This window comes from Thermobia domestica, chromosome 12 (genome assembly GCF_964235325.1).
Source record: "Thermobia domestica chromosome 12, izTheDome1.hap1.1, whole genome shotgun sequence".
Classification (NCBI taxonomy): domain Eukaryota; kingdom Metazoa; phylum Arthropoda; class Insecta; order Zygentoma; family Lepismatidae; genus Thermobia; species Thermobia domestica.
The window spans coordinates 115,685,196-115,711,318 of NC_137465.1; the positions used below are offsets into that span (position 1 = coordinate 115,685,196).

The 26,123-nt window shown below is 35.1% G+C and overlaps 1 protein-coding gene across 2 annotated transcripts in view; it reads left to right on the plus strand.

Annotated features, from left to right (window-relative positions):
* LOC145666596 (cytochrome b5-related protein-like) overlaps positions 1-26,123 on the plus strand; it is a 113,208-nt gene that overhangs the window by 20,176 nt on the left and 66,909 nt on the right. The window contains exon 1 of one of the 2 annotated variants that reach the window (XM_081733997.1): positions 5,076-5,119. The exons of the other annotated variant lie outside the window; for it this stretch is intronic. Coding sequence (XP_081590123.1) covers positions 5,101-5,119 — 19 coding nt within the window. The 5' untranslated portion in view covers positions 5,076-5,100. Of the gene's footprint in view, positions 1-5,075; positions 5,120-26,123 lie in introns of those variants that run through there. 2 annotated transcript variants of the gene reach the window in all.

Sequence of the window (26,123 nt, forward strand, 5' to 3'; positions counted from 1 at the left end):
TATTTACGTTCCCTCCTTTGTTCATTCAAATGTAACAATTTCCTTTTCATTATGACGTCAACTATTATAAAAAGTACATATTCAATAATGTCTTGTAAAATATATCTGCGTTCCATTTTCTGCTGAATCAAACGTTAACAGAATTTTCTTTCCACATAACTTTTTTGTTTTCATTATTCCGTCAACTACTGTCTGTTCCAAATGGCAGGTTAAAGAAGCAGTAGAAAATTATTTCTGAAATAATATGTTTAATACTGCACAAAAGCGATGACGAAAAATTATGATAAAAAAATGTCCACACTGTTACAGAACGGCACTATGTTTTCGAAAGCTTGAAATTTCCCTGACTAGTAGCACAAATTCTGAGAATTCCGTAACTTTACTAGAAATTTCAAATTCCCTGATTTTTTCACGATATCCTGCTCATTCGCCACCATGTATTGCAAGTAATACAAGTCTCCTCATAAGAAAGAGTAACCAAAAGCTTGCTGTAACGTTTTATTTGTAACGCTCATTCTTCTTTTTCTCGTTTCTTCCTGTTTCATCCTTCCTTAATTTTTTCGTTTCTGGTTTCGAAGAGGGGGTCCGGACCCCCCGGACCTACCTTGGCTACATGCCTGAACAAAATGACATTAAAATCTAATCCCAGTTACGGAAATGAATATGTTCAAAAGGTTGCGTTACATCCATCTTAACTATATATAAAACTACATGAACTGACATAAAATAAAGGGGTACTTCCGGTTGGCTTGACATTTAACATGATTGTAGGTTTCAAGTACCAGGAAAATTGCCAAAAGTTAATATTTTTAATTTTTAGGGGATCTAAAGGGGAATAAAGAAATTCTCTATGCTACTTAAATGAGCCCTTTTTTGGACTTAAAATCTCATATTTTAGGTACTTGGAATTGGAATAAAAACTTGAAATGCGATATACTTGTACGTTTCTGTTAGCGTTACTTAAGTAAATCACCAAAAATACAAAAGTTCAACCGTAGAGGGGTTTCATGGGGAACTGAAAAGTCTTCCCAGTGTTATTTATATGGGACATCTTCTAACCCCAAAATGTTTAGGCACTTCCGGCAGATTAGAATGATGAAATTTGGCATGGTTGTAGACTTCCAGGACTAACTCACATTGAGGTGATGTTATTTAAGTGGGTGTTTCTTTGTGATATAAAATCTTATCTTTTTAGAGGGTTGAAATACGAAAAGATACTTGAAATTTGGTAGAATTGTAGGTTTTAGAGGTTTGAGGCCGTAGACCGAGAAAACGCGGGGGTCTGGGGGCGGTGTCCCCAGCTAGTCAAAGACCAGTCTATCCTATATAACGCAACACTGTGAACATATTAACTTCCGTAACTGTGATTGGATTTCAATGATACTTTGCTGATACATTAAATGCCTTAACACTGCGGTCCAGTTCGGCGATGGGTGTCGTGGGTCCAAGGAGTTAATCCCCTTACCATATAGACGTGGCAATGATGATGGAGCTAGAACTATGAAACAAACGCCACTCGCAAGCTTTTACACAGCTGAACACGAATAAAAGCGGACCTAATTGCTGCACCATGCATAGTTTGAGATCTAGCATGAAACATATTCAAACATTTAAATTTTACCTGGCTTCAACCATCATCACGCATGTGTCTTCGCGTTTTTACCATGTCCTCACTTTTTTCTATGTGTAATATCAGTCATGATTTTTTTGCAATAGTTTATTCACATACAGAATTACTTTGTGGCATAAACAGCAATTTGCCCTCCTGAGATATTACGCCCCAAAAATGGCATCAAAATCACAAACTTCAACTTTCGGACAGCCATAAATTTTCGGTGACAGTAGTATTATAGCCGTGAATATTTCTACATGCAATAGTATTCAGCACAAAACTTATGAAGCTCCCACTTTATGTTATTCCAAAATACAGCTTTTTTAAAAGTGTAATTTTCTGTAGTTTTTTGGTGATTTTATGTATTGGTTTGCAACCCTGCATATTTATTTAGAAGCAAAAGTTTATATTCTCCGTGTACCTCAGTCCCTCCTGTAAACATTCATTTTTGTTTGGTGTTCGTCTGATTCGTACTTACTGAGCAACTGTAATTTTCGTAAACGCTTGCAAATGCAAAAATTGGCACTGTATTGTACCGACAAGAAAGATGGCCGCCATTTAGGAACACTTGCACATACGACAACGTGAATGATGTTATTGACCTTCTCATACACAAGGTTCATCACACTTAAATTTTTATAATTTTCGGAGATGGTCGAGCAACCATATCTGAACCACTTCGTATGAATTGACCCAAGTTCACGTTATCTGTTGTTCTCCATAAATCTATTCTCCCCCATGCAAAGAAAGTGGAATTCAGCTAGTACTCCATAGGATCGAGTTTCAGTAAAAGCTTTAACTATTCTTATTATTATTTTCCCGTTAATATAGAAAGCCAATGCTGACATTTAATACATTTATTATTATTATTATTATTATTATTATTATTATTATTATTATTATTATTATTATTATTATTATTATTATTATTATTATTATTATTATTATAGTTCACCAACAACTCCAAACTGCATGCCATACTTATGCAATTATTCGAGCGCTTCATTATACAGGCAATTGCCTAGGTAGCGACATTTACAGATATCAGAGAAATTCCTGTTTCCCTAAATTTAAGTACCACAAAACGTAATAATTTCTAATATGGTTATGCATTGTTCAATGGAGTATTATCACTTCATTACTTGGATACATCACAATTGGTCGAGCGCCGACACACGTTTCCTCAACGCATCTTCTTACGTCCACTACGTATATAAGTCTGTCTGACATCCTGAAGCAAACACACGTTTCTCTCAATCAAAGCAAGGTTGCTTTAGGAGATGTGTCCTTTTAAAGCGATCTCTAGACGCAGTCATTACCCGTGTGATTAACTGTCGTCTGTATAGTTCTTCGTGCACACTCTCACGCAACGTTGCCGAATTTCCCAAATGTATGTGGGTGCATATCAATGGCAGGGCGTGTATATGATTTCAGGGGAGTCTCGATATTTTTTGATTGATTTCCTTTCAGTTAAAACCCTTTATGAATACTGTCATAAAGGGCTGTGCTGTGATAAAGTAAAATATACCTTTACTATAAGAATAAGTAGGGGCTGCCCTAGCTCAATCGGTAACACCGTTGAATTAACGAAAGAAAAAAAAACGGGTTCAAACTCGGGTCTAAGTTTAAGGATAAGCTATTTTAATGAATATTTTCAACTTATATACCTATAATTGTAACATTAGTTGTACACTTTAAACAACTTACATGATGCACAATTATTGCAAGAGGCAATCATATTATCAACTCGTTGTTTTAAAGAAATACCGCATTCATACAAATTAAAATTAAAAAAAATCTTCATAAAAGCAAATAATTTTAACGACATTGAAGAAGGAACTGTGCAAGGATTTTGTTGTAAACATAAACTACAAAATGACTAACTTATTAAATATGTTGCTTGGTTGCCTCTACACAAACACATCTGAAACAAACAATTATGTTTTAGAGTTTAGAAATTTTAATTTCTATCTCAATATTTTATTCGCTTATTATTTTTGATAATGGCAAGTGAGAAATATTTATTTTGTTTCTAGGCAAACTAAAAATCTTGTGGGTGCGCCATTCGCCGTTCTCGGCGCGCGTGTTCTCACATGCCACTAATCAGTGTTCTATCTAAACACAATTTTTGAAAATGCAGGGGTAGCATGTAGGTGCATAATATTCTGTACCGATTTCACGTACAGTTTTTTTATTTTTTTATTTTTATTATTTTTTTAATTTTACATTCTGCAAAAAAATGTGAATTTTTATTTAAGAGATTATATACCGAATTTCGCATTTCCAACTTACACTAAGCATTTTCTGAATATAAACAGTGGGATTTCTTAATATTATTGAAATTGAACCCCTCCTTTCCCCTCTAAAAGTGGAGTTTTCGCAGACCCTGAAATGTGTATTTATGTACCAAATTTCACATCTTTAACTTCAGCGAATTCTCCCATTGGGCTCTTTCTCAACAAAGAAAGTGCAACTTGAATCCTCTAGAAATAACCTTGTAATGCCCCACGTCTCATGATGGCATTGCAAAGTCCTAGATGGCAATATAATTATTCAACGTTTTTATTTCTTTACAATAATCATGAGTAAATTATGTTTTTAATTTTATTCTGAAGTTTCAACGTAATGTTGTCAAAGCTACGTACAATCATTACAAGTATTGGCGAAAAATGTACAATTCTGCACCATAAAATTCTAATATACAAAAAAAGAAAGTAACTAAGATCTAAAAAAATAGACGTTATAACCTCCTGAGTGACATATTGACTTCGCCTGTGATTTTTTTTTTCTTCTCAATTTGACTTCTAAAGCTTATCAAAATACAAAAGGCAAGACCACCAATGAATAATAATAATAATAGTGGTAGTGATAATAATAATAATAATAATAATAAGAAGAAGAAGAAGAAGAAACTGACTCAATCCTCAGTGGAAACGATATTGCTCGACAATCTTTATGATTTATATGTCCTGTTATGCATCACTCTCACCAGAGAATTGTCCGAAATCCATTTGACATTTATCATCTCCCCACTAGGATAATTTTCAAGATCATTACTAACATAGTTATCTAAGTTCAACTATTCTCTTGAGGACTCGTCTTCAGTGCACGCAACATGTATCTTCTTCAAGGTTTTTACTGGATGAAACGAGTTACAAATGTACATTAAGCAATGACTTTAGTAGAGATTTATCATTTTTTATTTTTTTTTTTCAGCAATTTCCGGGCCATAGCGGACTACTATGGTGCCGCGTCTCCCCCTATGTACAACCTTTATATGAGGTTACAAGAACAAGAACCTCCTGAGACCCTGCGTATTACATACAATACTTTTTTGAACGCCCGTCATGGCTATGAATATTTAAAAACATGCCCGAATCTCGGTTATTGTGTTCGGGAAGTGTCGAAATTACTGCAGAAAAGGCAGCTGGTTTTTGTTTTTACGTAGACGGGATTCTGCTGAAGACGGGAAGAAGACAATTGAGGTTATGGACGCATCTGATCCAGGTACATTTATTGAATAATTTCTCAGAAAGTAAAAACATGGGGAAGTAAATTTCAAGTTTAATGATTTACATATTTATGCTTATATTACGAAGGGAAATATACAATTTTCCTTGTGTATTGTATGTAATACATAGCAATTTGAGACCCAAAGTACTGCATACAATTCGACCCATTACCGATCAATAGGAAAGCAATATGACAAAATGTTTTTTGAATATGTACTATTGGGTCTATTGTTACCTAATATACAAAATTTCGTCAAAAGTTCTTGAGAAATAAATGCTCGGGTCTCAGGAGGAGATTTTAATATAAATATTAAGTTGAAGTATTGGCTGTTTTAAATAATAAATCGTAGAACTGGAAAAGTTTGGATGATTTATGTAAATATGTGATTGAAAGTTTAACGTAGAATTGCATCTAATTTTTTTATTAGTGTTGTTACATAACAAAGAATACAGAAAAAAGAGTAAAATTTGTTAGAATATTGTTTGGAGTTAATTTTAAATAATAATCATTACTTATATTTTTCTAATTTGTTAACATGGTTAATATACGTTACAATTTTAATATACAGGGTTTTCATAAAGTATGGACGGATTTAATTCGCTTATAATTTACATAAAAATGCTCATATTGAAATCAAATAAAGTGCAAACGGTAGCAGAAGGATTAAATTTTTACCTGTAATCTGCACCAGCTCAGTTCATTCACCGCCACACCTCCAACTGGGCGCCATTTACGTCCACACATTCGCGTAGGCGGCGCTGGAATCCACTCACAGCGTTCCGCCGTGTTTGATCCGAAATGCCAGCCACAGACGCCTTGATTTTGTCCTTTAAGTTCTCCAAACCACTTGGCTTCTTTGCATAAACTTCCGTTTTCTCATGACCCCAAAGCCAGAAGTCCCAGGGGGTAAGGTCGGGTGATCTTGGCAGCCAAGCGGTCGGGCCACCGCGGCCAATCCATCGGTTAGGGAATTTCTCGTCAAGGAACTGTCTCACCTTGATTGCATAGTGAGGGGTGCCCCGTCCTGTTGGAACATGATGTCGTTCTGGATTCCACGTGCCTCCAGTTCCGGAATGAGGTATTTCTGCAACATATCCAGTACGAATCTCCATTCACGGTCTCCTCTTCAAAAAAGAACGGTACAATCAGATGATCATAGGACACAGCGCACCAAACGTTCACTTTAGGGCTATCTCTCTCATGTGTCTCAAATTCCTTTGGCTTTTCCGTGCCTCAAACGCGACAGTTGTGTCGGTTAACCTTCCCGGAGACATGGAAGGTTGCCTCATCTGAGAACATGATGGCTGAAAGGAGAATGCCGCCATGTTCCAACTGCTTGAGCATGGCGTCACAGAAGTTGAACCGGATGTCCAAATATTCATCATGCAGATCCTGGACTATCTTGATTTTGTAACCTTTGGCCTTGATCGTCTTCTTGGCTATCTTAAACACGGTTGTCTGTGGAATTCCGAGTTCCATGGACCGTCTAGGAATCGACTTCTGTGGGCTGTTGATGATGCTTTCCCTTACCCTGCTCACTGTTGCAGGCGATGTTGGCGGCCCCCCACTTCGAGGACGGTCCAGGACGCTTCCTGTCTCCAAGAACTTAGCATGCCACTTTCGGATTGCACTCTCAGTCGGTGCCGGATTATTGAACTCTTTGGTGAACTTTCGACACACCAGAATTGGTGATTTTAGCTCTGCGTACCACAGAACACATTGCGCTTTCTCTTTCACCGACGCCATCTTTCATACGGTAAAAAAAATAGTCTTCTCAGAGGAGTTTTTCATTTATTTATTTCTTTAAAAGACACACACACCAATACAGCTTACAACTTACTTTTAACAGTCAACATTGAAACAACAATGAAAACAACAATGGATGGAATTTGGTAAGAAACTGACCCTTGCCCTCCCTCTCCCTCTCTCAACGTGTTCAGAGTTGCCGCTTATCTAACAGTGTTGCCAACTAAAAATTTAATCCTTCCGCTACCGTTTGCACTTTATTTTATTTCATTATAAGCATTTTTATGAAAATTATAAGCAAAATTAAATCCGTTTAGACTTTATAAAAACCCTGTATGTAGGTTAGAATTGTTCAATAATATTAGTAATGTAACAATTAATTCCCAGAAGATTTGGGATTCAAATGTATTCTAGATCTCTCTAACTTTATTTCCAAATTCCAATGTTCTTAGTGTACTAGACGCCGTCAGAAATTATAAAAGAAAAATCTCTTCTAGTTCTTAACCAGTGGGTAACGTGCCCATAATAGCGGCTACGTTACCTCGTTGAATGGCCATGCTAATGCGTTGAATTAGAAAAGATTTAGCTCGAGAGTCTCCTGATTTAATGGATATACGCTTGCCTATTTCGTTAATAAATTTTGCGCCCTCTTGATCCCAGGATCCACTAGATTCAATTGCTATTGCAATAAGCCAATACTTATCTAGGAGATTAACTATTTATTTATTTTTTCTTTTGCTCTTCGTGCAGTGATAAGTCTTGCTTTGGTCGATGAAAATTCTAGATTGGAGGGTGCATAAGTGTCTGAGCAATTAAAATCCCAAATCAACGACTTTCCTTGCTTCCAGGTATGACCGGTAGGGTTCGTGTCTTGTCTGGTACGCCTATCTGGTGACCCCACTGGGTATGATTCTTTCATTCGGACACTAAAGATTTTCATTTATAGTGGGTCTGACGGATGGAACGGAATGTGAAACTCTTTTCTGTATAGTAGTGGTTAGAGATTGTGGGAGAAATTGCACCGGATCACCAGTTAAGATGGGTTCGATCCAAGCTGATATATGCGCGTACCCACCCTCAGTGACACACCCACTTCGCATCCACACAATTTCAACAACACCAAGTAAAATATTCTTACCGTTCCAGTAGTGATTTGCGTATGAAACTGGTATGAAACAACTGAAAATAAAATACATATATGAAACTGATTTACTTAAGCACAAACATTATAGATGTAACATACATACTTACTTCTGTATTTTGATTAATATGAATTTTATTGATATCTTTTGAAGTTTTGTATTTTAGATTTTTCTTTTTATCATTTTAACATATTAAATTTAAGCCCATGAATTTTTATTGGAGAATGAAAAAATAAAAAAAAAGAATTTCGAAAAATTAATTCAGAATTATATGCTATGTCGACGAAGCCGGCTCATTGCGTAACAAGAGACATAATTACGTTGCACATATTGCTCACTGAACACTAATTCACACAACACTTCGGTTTTGGAGATTTCAGAAGGAGGGGGGGTCAGCGGATATTTTGGAGGGCAATCCTTTTAGATTCTTCTTCCCATTTTTGAAGGGATTTTAGACTTTCTTAATTAGCTCCAATTTCCATTGTCCGGCTGGGTAATCGACCGTGAACTTACTTATGGTGCCACTGATTAACAATCTAAGAAGTAAATTTATCCCTTGTCTTACCTACATTACTTTATCACGAATATAAGTAAAATTCAATAATAGATTTGGTATTTGTTCTTGAATAGCAACATTTGCAAGGAACTGAGACAACGTGGTTTTCCTTAATCTCAGACAAGTTAAGTTGTTTTAATGCATTTTCGTTGAAATTCACATTAACTTACGTAGGTAACGAAATAACACACGTTCCACAATTCACTGATACATATTTTAGCACAAGAACATAAAAGATGACCAAATTATCGATGGATTTCGTTGGTAAGTTGTTCACATCATTTCTTTTTGATAGCGTGCATTCGCATAATAGTTCTCGCGCCTTCTCTTTCTAGCGTCTGTATGCTTGCGCTTGTGATGACCGAGAGACATTTTAATATCTATACGAAATGTTTTTTACAAGAAATATATATATATCGAAAAGTGTTAAATGTATTCACCATTAGAATTATATATTTAAAGTATTAAAAATAGTAAACATATTCTTCGATTAAACTAGATTTCAAGGGATAATTTTCTTATAAAGTCACAACCACGTCTCATTCGACGAACAAAACGATGAACAAAAGATACAAGTCACCATTCACAGTACTGCCAACTCATTGAAAAGGATAAAACCAACAAAGTTTGCGTCGACGTATAATCCATGGAGCCTAATTCCACATCAGCCAATAGTAACTGGGAAAACTAAAAATGGAATGGGAGTGAGGGGGTGCACACGCTCATATATGGCGCGCGCAAGGGACGATGATCTTTGAAGATTATCAGAATCCTGGAATCTTGAAATTATCCTCTTCCCAAAAGTTTATTTTTCCGGTTACTACTCCTCTTCCTTTTTTTGCACTATTAATATTTGATTTACGATGGTTCACTCGCACTTTACTCAAAGGTAAATGGGCTCTTTTATTTTTATGCGCTATTCACTTTAAATGGGCTTTTTTGTGTAAGTATAAGATTATATTTTTGCTCATAGCACAATGTTTTAAAACAAATGGAATAACATGTTATCTATTATATTTTCATTTCATATCATATATATGTAGTTTTCATATTCTATTTATTCACATCAAATAACTAATATATTTCTTACACCATTACGTAAAATTTCAACCTTCTTTTTTTTTCTTTGTAAGTATCTGACTCGTGTTATTACATCTTACACTAAACATCCTTGTTATACTACACTGGATATACCAAATTTTCAATATTTTGAAAAGGATGACACATAAAATGCAAAAATAACTCTTTTATACGTATATACTTACTTATAACTAATTTGCAAAATAACTTTTAATAATGTATTTTCTTTTAACATTTTAACATTTATTTCAAACAAGAATACATGAGAAGCTTATGAACCTATATGACATAAAGAAATACAAATGAAATACAAACTGTATATGAAAACAAAATTATCAGGAAATGTAGCCTACATGTTGTGCAAACGACAAACAATAAAAATGGCACATTTATTAAATAAATTTATGAAACAATTAAGAATGTATTATTTTCATTATTCAAACGTTTAAAATACGACATTTAAACAACAATATATCAACTTACGAGTTAATTTTCAAACATAATGCAATAATACGATAACACGAATATATGAAATGAATTCTCTCATTAGTAAATACATTTTCATAACATATTACATATTAAAAACTTTATCTTCACACAGTATTGAACAATATGCGTTTTTGTCGAGATTTAATAAAATTTATCGGCGCCTTTAAGATTCACAGCTAAATTTTTACAACGTAATAATTCAGTTATGATTCTCTCTGACCACTCGACAAGGCCTGCCTGGCTAAATTTCGAAGATACCTACCCACAATGAGTTATTTGTTTTCCACCCCGAGATGAGGCCGGAATATAGAATACAAGGTTAAAAATTCAAAATAATAAAGAATGGGATTTACCAAAATTGCTTACTCCGAGCGTTAAAGAAATGTTACATTACCCAAAATATAAAAGGGGAGGAACCTCATCTCAATGACTTGGTATATATCTTTGCTAGTTTTTCCATTACTTTGGAAAAGAAAACATCAACGGCCATCTGGAAGTCGCATAGCTGATCACAGATGCCTGCTTATATCATATGAAACAACTTTTTTTTTTACATTCCTTGAACTCTCTCGTTCAATAACACATAACGATTTTGTAAATTTACCAATGCTAATTCCAACACATCGGATGAACACAGATTTTTACAGTATAGAAAGTTCAAATATTTGTCAACTTCCAACAATTTTTCCAAAATTTTGTGTATTCGTTGATCATTACTTCTTGATTGAACCTTTTTAGATAAACATACTGGTATAGTGGTTAATGCGTTGCAAAGAACAGTTTCAACACTACTTTCTAAATCTGAATTTTTAAATTCGCTTGAAATATCATGATATTTCTGAGAACTATGTTTCACAGCTAAATCTAACCAAATCTTTCGAGTTTGTTTCGTAGGTTTCCACACCTTAAGTCGATCTACAGAATGTGAGCCAATTGATTTACCAGTTAAAGGATCTAACAATTTACTCATTTCCTTAATTTTTTACACAGTTTAAAAGAGAAATTTTATTTATTATCATTATTATGTATTCTTTGTCTTTTTGTAACTTTCGGAAATTTTAAGCATTGCTAAGGTCAAATTTCTAAAATGTACACAGTCCGGTTATTGCAAACATACATTTTTATCCTATTCCTACTCTTGGTTTTTCGATTGCAACAGGAATTTTGAATTTTATTCCAAAACATTTAATAAACGTATCTTCGCAATTGCCTGTGTGTTTTCTGCAACAAATATTCACTTTATTAAACACTGGCTTTCCATACGCGTATAACCTTTCATCAGTAATGACATCAATTTGCATATTGGCAGAAATTTTAACTTTCGACTTACCACATTGCTTCACTAACTTACGATTTCCACGTATTTTGTAATTAAGTTTACTGCACTTATTTCCTTTCAAATTTTTGTTACGGAAAAATTTCTGCCTGATTTTGTATGAAACATTGAATTTACTTTTGTGATCAACCTGGTTTTTCATTTTCCCTGTGTGAATACGCGTAGGTACTGTCACCGGATATTCGGGCCATCTAGCACAAGTTCGTTTGACTAACCTGGCTTTTGCCTTTTTCTCGCATTTGTTTTGAATTTTCAACGTTTTGTTACTACGCGGTTTTTTCACCTGATTTTTAAATTTTTCACGGACACCATCATGATTCTTCACAACTAATTTCAGCATATTGTTTCCCTTCCCATTGACTTTTTACTTTTGGAACGACTTACAAGGCTTACTAGATTTTGACTTTTCACTTCGCTTTTCGCTTACATTTTCTAATCGTGGTTTCTCTGGAGTGATTACATTACCCTTTTTATTACTACTTGCCACCATATAATTGCCTTTGTGCTTACATTGGGTTTTCTTAACATTCCTACGGACAAATCTTGAAATTTTCTCAAAAGATCGCAAAATTCTGTGCGTACTTTTTCTTTTCGTTTTAGTTTACTCAATTTTTGTTTCTTACCGTACGTATGCTTACCACGCTGTGACCAATATTTATACTTCTTAACGGATTTACTCAAAGTGTACTGCAGCTTACTATTTTGACAAATTTCAACGTGTTTGCGCCATGATGTTTCGCCAACATTATTTCCATTGATACTACAAGTGCCTGAACTGATTTTATCATTCACTACATATACTTGGTTCCATAGAAAACAATAAAAACTTATGCGCTTGAAGTTCGTAACATACACATTTGTTACTACCAATTGAGAACTATTGTCGCTGTTTTCCCTATTGTCAATCTGAACCATAACTATGTTCACGAAGTACGAACAAATGTCATTGCTTGGAATACATGCTAAACTATCTGTTTGTGACGTGCTTTGGACGCATCCTAGCTCCATTAAATTCAACATATGACTAATGAGTAAAGAGCGCACTCTCTTGCCTCCATTCATTAATATTACTACATTAGTACAATTACACGCACAAAACCTATCAGTGCACTTTCTTCCGTAACATGACAAATATTTTATGTTCAACACATCTATCTGCTGTTTAGACTTCGAACAAACATTAGGCCTACTTGACGTAACAGTTTGGCTAACTAAACCTTTACCTTTGTGTGACACTGGATGACTACTTATTTCTTTAACAGTGCAAGCGCTAGCAACAACTGACTCCTCGATTGCTTCAATTTTCTCGAATGCTCGGTCCGCCTTTTCTTCACATTTACCCAAATCGACCGTAATATTCTCAAGTTCTTGATAATTCTGAACGGTTTTCCCCCATATTTTCTCACATTTATCATTAACCTTTTCACATTTCTCGTCTATTTCTTTGGATATTTGTTCATATCTACCCACGCATTCTTTTCTGATTATTTCTAATTGCACCTCAAGTTTTTCGTCGATCTGCCTTTTTGTCGCCTCTGATATTTCTGACATCTTATTTTCTAAAGACTCATTGATCTCAACTATTTTATTTTCTAAAGACTCACGCACTTTATTGGTTTGATCGCTGACTTCAGCTACTTTCTTTTCTAATGATTCTCGTACATTATTTGTTTATTCAATGAGTTCATCTTTATTTGCTTTAAGTGCGTCCAGCACTAACTTAACATTACTTTCATCCATTTTGCACAACTATATAGAAATTTTAAACACGAGTCAGAAACTTACCTTGTACCTTTACGTTTCTACGCTGAATCACTACTTTTTGCATTTACGGTGCAGGAGTTCTGTGTCTGTTTGGAGCGCCATTCTTATGACACGATTGGGTTCGATTCCTGCTGTGAGGTGCAGGTAGCTATGGAAGAAAACTACGCATACCACAAGAACACCACCACAATAAAATGATAATATTAAGGTTCCTGTGAACTCCCCCTTGTCCGAGCACTTCGCCTTTTCGCCACCAGATGCTCACTTTTTCATTTAGCAATCACTGCTGGTACCTCTACTGGGAAGAACTGAAAGATCGTACCGCTCAGTTTGAATGTGTCCAGGATATCCACACTTGAAGTGGGCGGGGAGAGGAATCCAACAGTTTTTTTTTTTCGTGCACCTGCAGTCAGTCAGAGTCTATTTATACAAGCCGTGTTGTTCAGCCGCAGGGCAAAACCTCAACCATTGATGAGTAACATAAATATTTTCTTTTTGCAGGTAGGAATAGAGTTTTGTACGAAAAACGGGAATTAGGTTGCAGAGAACGTCATTCACATCGCGTTGACAAATTATCTTTCGTACGTTTATCACATGAAACTCTTTTCTTTTTTTGATTATTACCAGAATATGAGATAAAAAGAACCTAAATGGTTCTTTGTATACAGAAAACAGACAAACAATACTAATATTTTCTTACATATCAGTATTATATGATTTTTTTTCTGAAGTGTATGATGCATGAAAAATGGACAAAATGAATTTTGACTTTTCTATTTGTCCCTATCCTTCTGAGTAGAGAGAATGATGTGGCGCAACTAAAGGGCCTGCAGGGCCCGCAACATTGAGAGGCCCAGAACAGAAAGAGGCCCATTTCAGTTTCGAAGCTAAACTTTATAATGTTAAGATGTTAAAAATTATGTGATATTCCAACTATATCTCACTTTTACCTATGAAGACGGTAACACCTGAGCGATTATTTAGTAAATTAAATGCCAACAAAACTTTTACTGACCAGCGAAAACATTATGACCACTCGCTACTTTTTGAACGAAATCATCGGGCTGAGATAAGAGCTACAAGGCATAACACAACCGCGCGCCAAACACGGCAAGAATCTCACTCGATTAGTCAGTGTGATACTTGTGCCTTGAATGGGGAAGGACGACGATATATCAGGGTGACTAAGTGGCTGGGAGCTTCATTTCGGAAACAACGCGACTTGTCGAGTTTTCGCGATCTGCCGTGCTTATGTATTTCAAAGATGGGAAAAGAACAGTGAAACCAGCATCGAACCAAACAACAAAAAGTGGGACGACCACACCTCATTAAAAATGTCGGATGTCGTAGACTCTCGAATTTGGTATAGCAGAATAGACGAAAACTATAGCACAATATAAAATAATAATAATAATAATAATAATAATAATAATAATGTGCATTTTTTTTGCATACGAGCAAGTTGTGACTCACTAGATAGAACATAGAAAGTCAAAACTGTTCTCTGTAAATTTTACGTGACTCATGAATGTCGAAAGAGGGGGTCCGTTTAACATTTTTGCGGGGAGGCCCATTCGTCCTTACTTACGCTTCTGAGAGAATGTAAGGTAAAATAATAACACCAATATATATATATATATATATATATATATATATATATATATATATATGTATATGTATGTATAGATAGATAGATAGATAATCCTGGCGCAACAGTCCCTTGTGATCTGAGCCTGCAGCGGGCTTATGTTAGTAGTAAGGACAACCACACCCAACTTCGCCGGCTGTCTAGATTGAAGTCCGCTATCTTTTAGTTTCCCAACTTTTCTCTCGATATTTGGTCAATACAGAAATATTTGAGTGCCACACCGGGAATTAATCCCTGGACGATGCACACCGTATCACTTTCGCTAATCATTTGGTAAAATTCAGGTTAGAGTGGTACTGAATTAATTTTGGAATATGCCATTTCTCATAAGGTAAAGTTCAAAAGTATTGTGACATAATTAAAAAGCTCATTATCAACCACGTATTCTTGCCTCTAATATCTCTAAAAGTTTTCGAGTTATGTGTCAAAAATGGTTGAAACACTTGAAGTTAGTTTAGTAACTTGAAGAAGATAGTGGACTTATACATACATGATTAGAATTGCTCCAATTTTTATTTTTATTCTTCTTTCTCGTAAAGAAATACAAAATCATAATTTCAACCATTTTGGTACATTTTTCATAATTTGAAGCGCGAACAGCCGGTTTCTTTCCTTACGTTTTGAACTTGGGATTTATATTCTCCTTGTCACTTATCGTGAAAGTCATATAATAACATGGGTCACAAAGCTAGAATATCTTATGCGACAGAGGTAATGACAATGTTTGTCATTTCATCTCTCAAGATCTGTTAAATTTGACATTTATTGAATGATATCGGTTTTATAATACGAATAAATTTTTCGCAATAAGGTGCGTATAGTGGTCGTAAGAAATGGCAAAAGCTACCACTGACCTTTATAGTTTGACTCATGCTTTTTCGATCATGGTATTCCTCTTAAATTTTGCAAAGGACAGTATCATTTTAATTATCTTAACCTAATTTCCTAAAGCATCTCATTCGTACGCTAAAAGAAAGCTTTCTATTTTTTATGTATAAGAATTCAGGGGATGCAAATTTATTCAAAATTCCTTTACAATTAAAGCCGCCTAAACAGATATTCCTTCGAGATTTCTGTATTTTGAAAACAATTCACGATTTCAGTTCTTTGTATTTACTTGTTTCCATGTTTATTTATATCAATACTGTATGATCAGTTCCCAGAATTATTTTAGTTCCCCGGTAAATCCATTTATAACAAGCTCCAAATACTGCTACAATTTTAATGTGGTTTCAAGAGAATCTGCATATCTCATCCTTTTGTAACTCTCTATATATTCATCTACTACGTAAACAAACATCAGTGAAAGAAAGAGGCTGAGAGCTAACATGTGCTCCGTGAGGAACGTTGTCACACCTTGCACTGATATATCTAGAGAGTCTAGTGTTGCCACGAGACGAAACGAGACAAGACGAGACTTCTGGCTGTGTCGTCTCGTCTAGAAAAGATGTGTCCGTCTCGTCTCGTGGCAACACCAGAAAGGCTGAGGCCCACAAAAGAGCTGTTAAACCAAGTGGTTAAAATTATAACTTTTAACCTAGTTTGGTTAACAGAGCACAACACAAAACACGACTGCAATCCTCCAGCAACGACTGCTTAGTTTCGACTGAACCCGTAATTACTTCGATAGGAACATTTGTCAATACCGTCAGTACAGACGAAAGGCAAGATTTCCCCATTTATTCTGATATCCTTTTTTCAGAACCCCTGGCGCCACTTCAACAAATAAGGAGGCCTATGTAACTTTCCCATTTGAAAAATGGCTTATCTTCGAATAACATCATAAAAGGATAAAAAAGATAAATTTTGTCAAATCAGAATCTTTTTCGAAACTCAGTGTCGAGAAAGGCTGACACGTTTCTGTCTTGGTTCGGAACGAGAAAGACCATGAAACAATAGTTAGTTACTGATAAAATTGCCACTTCTACGCATACTTGTACTTCTATTAAAGGATTTTTATACGTAGATATCTCCACCAGCCCCCGGAATAAAATCTTCTGAAACACTGATCTCAATGAACGCTTTACATTGTATTTGAATCTGGAGCACTATCACAAAATAATTAAACTTGAATCGATTGAAAAATGGAAGTCAAAGCTGTTTGTAAGAATCATTTTTAAAAAGTGCTTTAGGTATTCCCTGTTCTTTGTAGGGTTTGAAACGTTGAATCATTTGGATCATTTGAAATAATAAAAGATGGTATACATTTCGAAGGCAAATAATTTATTCCGAGTTAATAATTTTTTAAGCAAATTCAGAAACTGTGTTTGTATTTTTCGAGACACGAGACAAGACGTTTTACGAAACGTTTCGTATTGTATCGTGTCTCGCTTCAAAGAGTCCTGTCTCGTCTCGTTGCAACACTAAGAGAGTCTTACGCATTATCTTTCCAAGAAAATGAGCTAGAAACTTGAAAAGCACATTCAGTCAATTGTTATCATAGAATATACTATGGGCATAGCCGCTGATGTGTAGAAGGTGACACAGGCGGAATTTGTTTTTGGCGAGTTGGAGCCGTGGGGCTCTATTATTTGGATTGGAAACATTGGTTCAAAAATATTTTACATTTAGCATACATACATATACACATATCATACGCACACACACACACATACGTACATGTGTGTTACATATACTTTAATTAATGTGTGGATCTAAGGACAAGGTCCGGTTCGCCCACCCAAAAACCGCCTCTGGGAGGTGGATTGGAAGCGCACCCCTGGAACATAGAATTATGCTAATCGTAATCTTCTGAGATAGACTACCCCCCGAGGAATAAGTAAATAAATAAAAATAGTTTATTAATGTTTATCTTCCGTATACGATTAATTGAAAAATTTTAGTGTCTCAACAATGAGAGCCATATACAGGTGATCCTGCGTTCCTGGCGGAACTTCCCTAGTTGCGGACAAAATTTCATACTATAAACTCTTTTCGGCTCTCTCCCTCACGGTAGTTTTTTTTTTTTTTTAATCTATTATCTACTCCCTTGGAGTAACTGTTGCTCTGTATTTTCACGGGCTTGCAACCGTCAGAATGAATATCTTGGCTGCCTTCCCAGCTACCCAATCAGCATGCAATAGATACATGCAATAACAATCAAATCCCACACAAACTACTCTACCCATCAAATATTTTAACATGGAAAGTTCTTTTACGCAACGTATTTCGTTTGTTTAAAATGGAATAGACCTAAATACATCTTTTTTTTTTTTTAATGTTCTTCTGGAGATTCGATAGCGAGACCGCTCACATCAAAAAATGAGAGAATTAGTGCTCTGACAATCTGGTAGAAATACAACATGCCATATGTACATTACTGTGATTACATTGCTATTTATTCAATGATTATTTTGCTTAGAGTTTTCTTACTCTCCAGGGTACTCTTCAAGGATATACAATTACTCTTCACTTATGTCGCGAAAAAATATTCAGCTTGCAAATTTATTTCGAGAACTTCTCATTCCCTAATACATGTTTATACTCTCAATTTGTGCGTACAACCGACAAACTTACACAGAATCTCAACAGAGTTCAAATGTGAGGTGTCTGCTGTGAAACAAAGGTCAGTTATATGGGAGGGGATTTTAGAGTGCAGCTCTAGGAACACTGTGGGCTTTTAGAGTGTAATTCTAGGAACGCTGTAGGGGGCCATCCCGCTCCACCTGAGACAAAAAAAAAAAGAATGAAAAGAAATCTGGCGGCACACAACTAATTCACACTGGTTACAAAGCAGGCACAACAAAGTTCTGAATGAAATATGTTTATTTTTTTGCACTATTCCATTTTCCGAACAATAACATTTACCGATGACTTCTTAGCCCCTCCACCACAGCCACTATGAAAACAAATTCAATCGGAATTTGGCCAGCTCGTTTGATCACGAATAATTATCGTTTGATCCCAAGCATAATGAGGTATTACACACAATTTGGCTAGGGCTTGTTAGCCCTTGATAATCGGCATGTACCATTCCATAGACATTTCAATCGTAAATAGGTAAGCAAAGTTTCGTTAGTTTCTGGTAGAAAGTATGACAGATAAAGTTGATTGTTTATTTAACAATGGTGGCCTCTAACAATGAAACTAACAACAACAACTGAAATCGACAAGTACCATTTCATAGATAACTCAGTGGTCATCCGATGGGTGTGCCAAGTTTGGTCAGTTTCTGGTACAAAATATAGCAAAGTTGATTCTTTGTTTAACGATGGTGGCCTTCAACAATGAAACTAACAACAATATGTGGAATCAACACGTACTATTTCCTAGATATTTCAATCTTAAATGGGTGTGCAAAGTTTGGTTAGTTTGTGGTAGAAAGTATGTAAGATAAAGTTGATTGTTTATTTAACAAAGAAGAAATCCAATGATTGTTTATTTAACAATGGTGATCTTCAACAATGAAACAAAAACAATATGTGAAATCGACAAATACCATTCCATAGATATTTCAATCTTAAATGGGTATGCAAAGTTTGGCCAGTTTCTGCTAAAAAAGTATGGCTGATAAAGATGATTGTTTATTTAATAATGGTTTCCTCTAACAAGAAAACTAACAACAATATGTGAAATCGACACGTACCATTCCATAGACATCTTAATCGCAAATGAGTGTGCCAAGTTTGGTTAGTTTGTGGTAGAAAGTATGGCAGGTAAAGTTGTTTGTTTATTTAACAATTTAGAAATCCATCGATTGTGTATTTAACAATGGTGGTCTTCAGCAACGAAACTAACAACAATACATGAAATCGACACGTATCATTCCCTAGATATTTAAAACTTAAATTTGTGTGCAAAATTTCGTCAGTTTCTGGTAGAACGTATGACAAAGTTGTTTATTTAACAATGGTAGCCTATAACAATGAAACTAACAACAATTTGTGAAATCGGCAGGTACCATTCCCTAGATATCTCAGTTGTAATCCGATGGGTATGCCAAGTTTGGTCAGTTGGTGGCAGATAAAGTTGATTGTATATTTAACAATGGTGGCCTTCAACAATGAAACTAACAACTCTATGTGGAATCCACACGTACCATTCCCTAGATATCTCAATCTTAAATGGGTGTGCAAAGTTTCTTCACTTTCTGGTAGAAAGTACGGCAGATAAAGTTGATTGTTTACTTAACAACGGTGGCCTCTAACAATGAAACTAACAACAATGTGTAAAATCGGCACGAACCATTCCATTGATATCTCAATCGTAAATGAGTGTACCAAGTTTGGTTAGTTTGTGGCAGAAAATATAACAGATAAAGTTGACTGTATATTTAATAATGGAGAAATCCAACGATTGTGTATTTAACAATGGTGGTCTTCAACAATGAAACTAACAACAATATGTGGAATCCACACGTACCATTGCCTAGATATTTCAATCTTAAATGGGTGTGCCAAGTTTGGCCAGTTTGTGGTAGAAAGTATGGCAGATAAAGTTGATTGTTCATTTAACAATGGTGGCCTCTAACAATGAAAGTAACAACAATAAGTGAAATCAACACGCACCATTCCATAGATATCTCAATCGTAAATGAGTGTGCCAAATTTGGTTAGTTTGTGGTAGAAAATATTACAGATAAAGTTGACTGTATATTTAATAATGGAGAAATCCAACCATTGTTTATATAACAATGGTGGCCTTCAATAATGAAACTATCAACAATATGTGAAATCGACACATAGCATTCCCTAGATATTTCAACTTTAAATGGGTGTGCAAAGTTTGGTCAGTTTGTGGAAGAACGTATGGCCGTTAAAGTTGATTGTTTATTTAACAATGGTGGCCTCTAACAATGAAACTATCAGCAATATGTGAAATCGACACGTACCGTTTCATAGATATCTCAATGGTAAATGAGTGCGCCGAATTTGATTAGTTTTTGGTAGAAAGAGTGTAAGATAAAGTTGATTGTTTATGTAACAATTTAGAAATCCAAAGATTGTTTATTTAACAATGGTGGCCTTCAACAATGAAAGAACAACAATATGTGAAATCGATACATACCATTCCATAGATATCTCAATCGTTCATAAGTGTGAAAAGTTTGCTTAGTTTGTGGTAGAAATTATGACAAAGTTAATCGTTTATTTAACAGTACAGAAATCCAACGAATGTTTATTTAACAATGGTGATCTTCAACAATGAAACTAACAACAATATGAGAAAACGACACATATCTTTCCCTAGATATTTTAATCTTAAATGTGTGTGCAAGGTTTGGCCAGTTTCTGGTAGGAAGTATGGCAGATAAAGTTGATTGTTCATTTAACAATGGCGGCCTCTAACAATGAAAGTAACAACAATAGGTGAAATCGACACGTACCATTCCATTGATATCTCAATCGTAAATGAGTGTGCCAAGCTTGGTTAGTTTGTGATAGAAAGTATGGCAGATAAAGTTGATTGTTTATCTAACAATGGAGAAATCCACCGATTGTTTATTTAACAATGGCGGCCTCGAACAATGAAACTAACAACAATATGTGAAATCGGCAGGTACCATTCCCTAGATATCTCAGTTGTAATCCGATGGGTATGCCAAGTTTGGTCAGTTGGTGGTAGAAAGTGTGGCAGATAAAGTTGATTGTATATTTAACAATGGTGGCCTTCAACAATGAAACTAACAACACTATGTGGAATCCACACGTACCATTCCCTAAATATCTCAATCTTAAATGGGTGTGCAAAGTTTCTTCACTTTCTGGTAGAAAGTACGGCAGATAAAGTTGATTCTTTGTTTAACGATGGTGGCCTTCAACAATGAAACTAACAACAATATGTGGAATCAACACGTACTATTTCCTAGATATCTCAATCGTAAATGAGTGTGCCAAGTTTGGTTAGTTTGTGATAGAAAGTATGGCAGATAAAGTTGATTGTTTATCTAACAATGGAGAAATCCAACGATTATTTATTTAACAATGGCGGCCTCGAACAATGAAACTAACAACAATATGTGAAATCGGCAGGTACCATTCCCTAGATATCTCAGTTGTAATCCGATGGGTATGCCAAGTTTGGTCAGTTGGTGGTAGAAAGTGTGGCAGATAAAGTTGATTGTATATTTAACAATGGTGGCCTTCAACAATGAAACTAACAACACTATGTGGAATCCACACGTACCATTCCCTAAATATCTCAATCTTAAATGGGTGTGCAAAGTTTCTTCACTTTCTGGTAGAAAGTACGGCAGATAAAGTTGATTCTTTGTTTAACGATGGTGGCCTTCAACAATGAAACTAACAACAATATGTGGAATCCACACGTACCATTACCTAGATATTTCAATCTTAAATGGGTGTGCCAAGTTTGGCCAGTTTGTGGTAGAAAGTATGGCAGATAAACTTGATTGTTCATTTAACAATGGTGGCCTCTAACAACGAAAGTAACAACAATAAGTGAAATCAACACGCACCATTCCATAGATATCTCAATCGTAAATGAGTGTGCCAAGTTTGGTTAATTTGTGGTAGAAAATATTACAGATAAAGTTACTGTATATTTAATAATGGAGAAATCCAACCATTGTTTATATAACAATGGTGGCCTTCAATAATGAAACTAACAACAATATGTGAAATCGACACATAGCATTCCCTAGATATTTCAACTTTAAATGGATGTGCAAAGTTTGGTCAGTTTGTGGTAGAACGTATGGCCGTTAAAGTTGATTGTTTATTTAACAATGGTGGCCTCTAACAATGAAACTATCAGCAATATGTGAAATCGACCCATATCGTTCCATAGATATCTTAATCTTAAATGAGTCTGCAAATTTTGTTTAGGTTGTTGTAGAAAGTGTGGCAGAAAAAGTACGGCAGATAAAGTTGATTCTTTCTTTAACGATGGTGGCCTTCAACAATGAAACTAACAACAATATGTGGAATCAACACGTACTATTTCCTAGATATCTCAATCGTAAATGAGTGTGCCAAGTTTGGTTAGTTTGTGGCAGAAAATATGACAGATAAAGTTGACTGTATACTTAATAATGGAGAAATCCAACGATTGTGTATTTAACAATGGTGGTCTTCAACAATGAAACTAACAACAATATGTGGAATCCACACGTACCATTGCCTAGATATTTCAATCTTAAATGGGTGTGCCAAGTTTGGCCAGTTTGTGGTAGAAAGTATGGCAGATAAAGTTGATTGTTCATTTAACAATGGTGGTCTCTAACAATGAAAGTAACAACAATAAGTGAAATCAACACGCACCATTGCATAGATATGTCAATCGTAAATGAGTGTGCCAAGTTTGGTTAGTTTGTGGTAGAAAATATTACAGATAAAGTTACTGTATATTTAATAATGGAGAAATCCAACCATTGTTTATATAACAATGGTGGCCTTCAATAATGAAACTATCAACAATATGTGAAATCGACACATAGCATTCCCTAGATATTTCAACTTTAAATGGGTGTGCAAAGTTTGGTCAGTTTGTGGTAGAACGTATGGCCGTTAAAGTTGATTGTTTATTTAACAATGGTGGCCTCTAACAATGAAACTATCAGCAATATGTGAAATCGACCCATATCTTTCCATAGATATCTTAATCTTAAATGAGTCTGCAAATTTTGTTTAGGTTGTTGTAGAAAGTGTGGCAGAAAAACTTGATTGTTTCTTTAACAATGGTGGCCTTCAACAATGAAACTAACAACAATATGTGAAATCGACACATACCATTCCCTAGATATTTCAATCTTAAATGGGTGTGCAAAGTTTGGTCAGTTTCTGTTAAAAAGTGTGGCACATAAAGTTGATTTTTTATTTAACAATGGTGGCCTCTAACAATGAAACTATCAGCAGTATGTGAAATCGACACGTACCGTTTCATAGATATCTCAATGGTAAATGAGTGCGCCAAATTTGATTAGTTTTTGGTAGAAAGAGTGTAAGATAAAGTTGATTGTTTATGTAACAATTTAGAAATCCAAAGATTGTTTATTTAACAATGGTGGCCTTCAACAATGAAAGAACAACAATATGTGAAATCGACACATACCATTCCATAGATATCTCAATCGTTCATAAGTGTGAAAAGTTTGCTTAGTTTGTGGTAGAAATTATGACAGATAAAGTTAATCGTTTATTTAACAATAGAGAAATCCAACGAATGTTTATTTAACAATGGTGATCTTCAACAATGAAACTAACAACAATATGAGAAAACGTCACATATCTTTCCCTAGATATTTTAATCTTAAATGTGTGTGCAAGGTTTGGCCAGTTTCTGGTAGGAAGTATGGCAGATAAAGTTGATTGTTCATTTAACAATGGCGGCCTCTAACAATGAAAGTAACAACAATAGGTGAAATCGACACGTACCATTCCATTGATATCTCAATCGTAAATGAGTGTGCCAAGCTTGGTTAGTTTGTGATAGAAAGTATGGCAGATAAAGTTGATTGTTTATCTAACAATGGAGAAATCCACCGATTGTTTATTTAACAATGGAGGCCTCGAACAATGAAACTAACAACAATATGTGAAATCGACTGGTACCATTCAGTAGATATCTCTGTGCTAATCCGATGGGTGTGCCAAGTTTGGTCAGTTTGTGGTAGAAAGTACGGCAGATAAAGTTGATTGTTTACTTAACAATGGTGGCCTCTAACAATGAAACTAATAACAATATCTGAAATCGACACGTACCATTCCCTAGATATTTCAATCTTAAATGGGTGTGCAAAGTTTGGTCAGTTTCAGGTAGAAAGTACGGCAGATAAAGTTGATTGTTTACTTAACAATGGTGGCCTCTAACAATGAAACTAATAACAATATCTGAAATCGACACGTACCATTCCCTAGATTTTGTAGCGTCCATTAACCAGATTATATCCGTTTTTGCTTAATTTTTGAACTGTTTATTTTATATTTGATTGTTTTAATTTTATTAGTTTTATATGTTAACATTGGTGACGGTGGCGCCATCTATCGTTTTAGACACAAACTGTTTGGACGTTCTGAATAACCTTAAGTGGAGTGGCTATTGATATTCAAATTAATACTGAAAATCTCAATAAAATGCAAATAGTATGCATTAGCATAAGTAATCCCTGTTTGGAGATAATGGTGATCTCCTGTGGAAGCCGCCACTGCCACATTTATTAGTCGGTAGAGCATAAGTAAATGAATAAAACATACAAGAATCTCAGGGCATTCTCTAACATCAGTTATGGTCTGAATTTACTTATAGAGTTTCAGAATAAACAAAGGTTAAAATTTTTTTAAAAAAATTGAAGCAAACAGGTAGCAGCCTACTAATTACTCTCTATACTCATAACTGTGTCCTTTTAGTTCTTTGGGCGTAATTCTCCCTGGGCCCCATTCAGGAAGATGGTCAGAAGTACACTAGACAAGGAAAAATGTTTCCTTGACACTCACTCCTGAAAACAAAACATAGGAATTAGTATTCAGGTACTCACCGTACAGGAAAACAGACACCCTGGAAATACTTTTGATAGATGAAGATTTATTGTTGGTTTGGTAGACCATTGATGAAAGTAGAGGACATGACACTTTCATGGTAACTAGACACACATACATTGACTTTACTCGTAACTTGGTGCACCACACACTATTGAAATACACACAATTTCCACACTGAAACTTTATAGAGAAAAAAGAAAAAAATGATTATAACTGGAGATCGGTACGATCTCTTGAATGATCCGATAAACAGAAACACCACATTTTTACACACTCCTCATATTTTCAAGTTCACAGTCTCTGACCGTCTTTCAGAGAGGAGACTGATAATAGCAATAAAATTTGTTATACACAAATTATTGTGAGGATTGTTAATTATCAACATATATATATATATATATATATATATATATATATATATATATATATATATATATATATATATATATATATATACGACGCACTGTTCATCCAGAAAGGTTGACGCACAGTTCCTGACGGACATCACAAATATAGTTCCACATCCTCATTCCACGAAACGGAAATTGTTGGTGACGATGCTGACTAGCTGGATAGTCACAATGGCGATGGAACTGACGTAAGGAATGTCAGCATAATAGTAAAATAAGCAACTGCTTGTCTCCTTGTACTAAAGTCCAAAGATGGCACTGCCGTAATAGCGTGACAGGCCTAGTTAAATCTCATATAGAGATTTTGACAGTGAATTACTATTTCATGTCCGGAATTATATAATAGTGCCACTGCACATTAATAACGTTGTAGGCAGAATGACTGCTA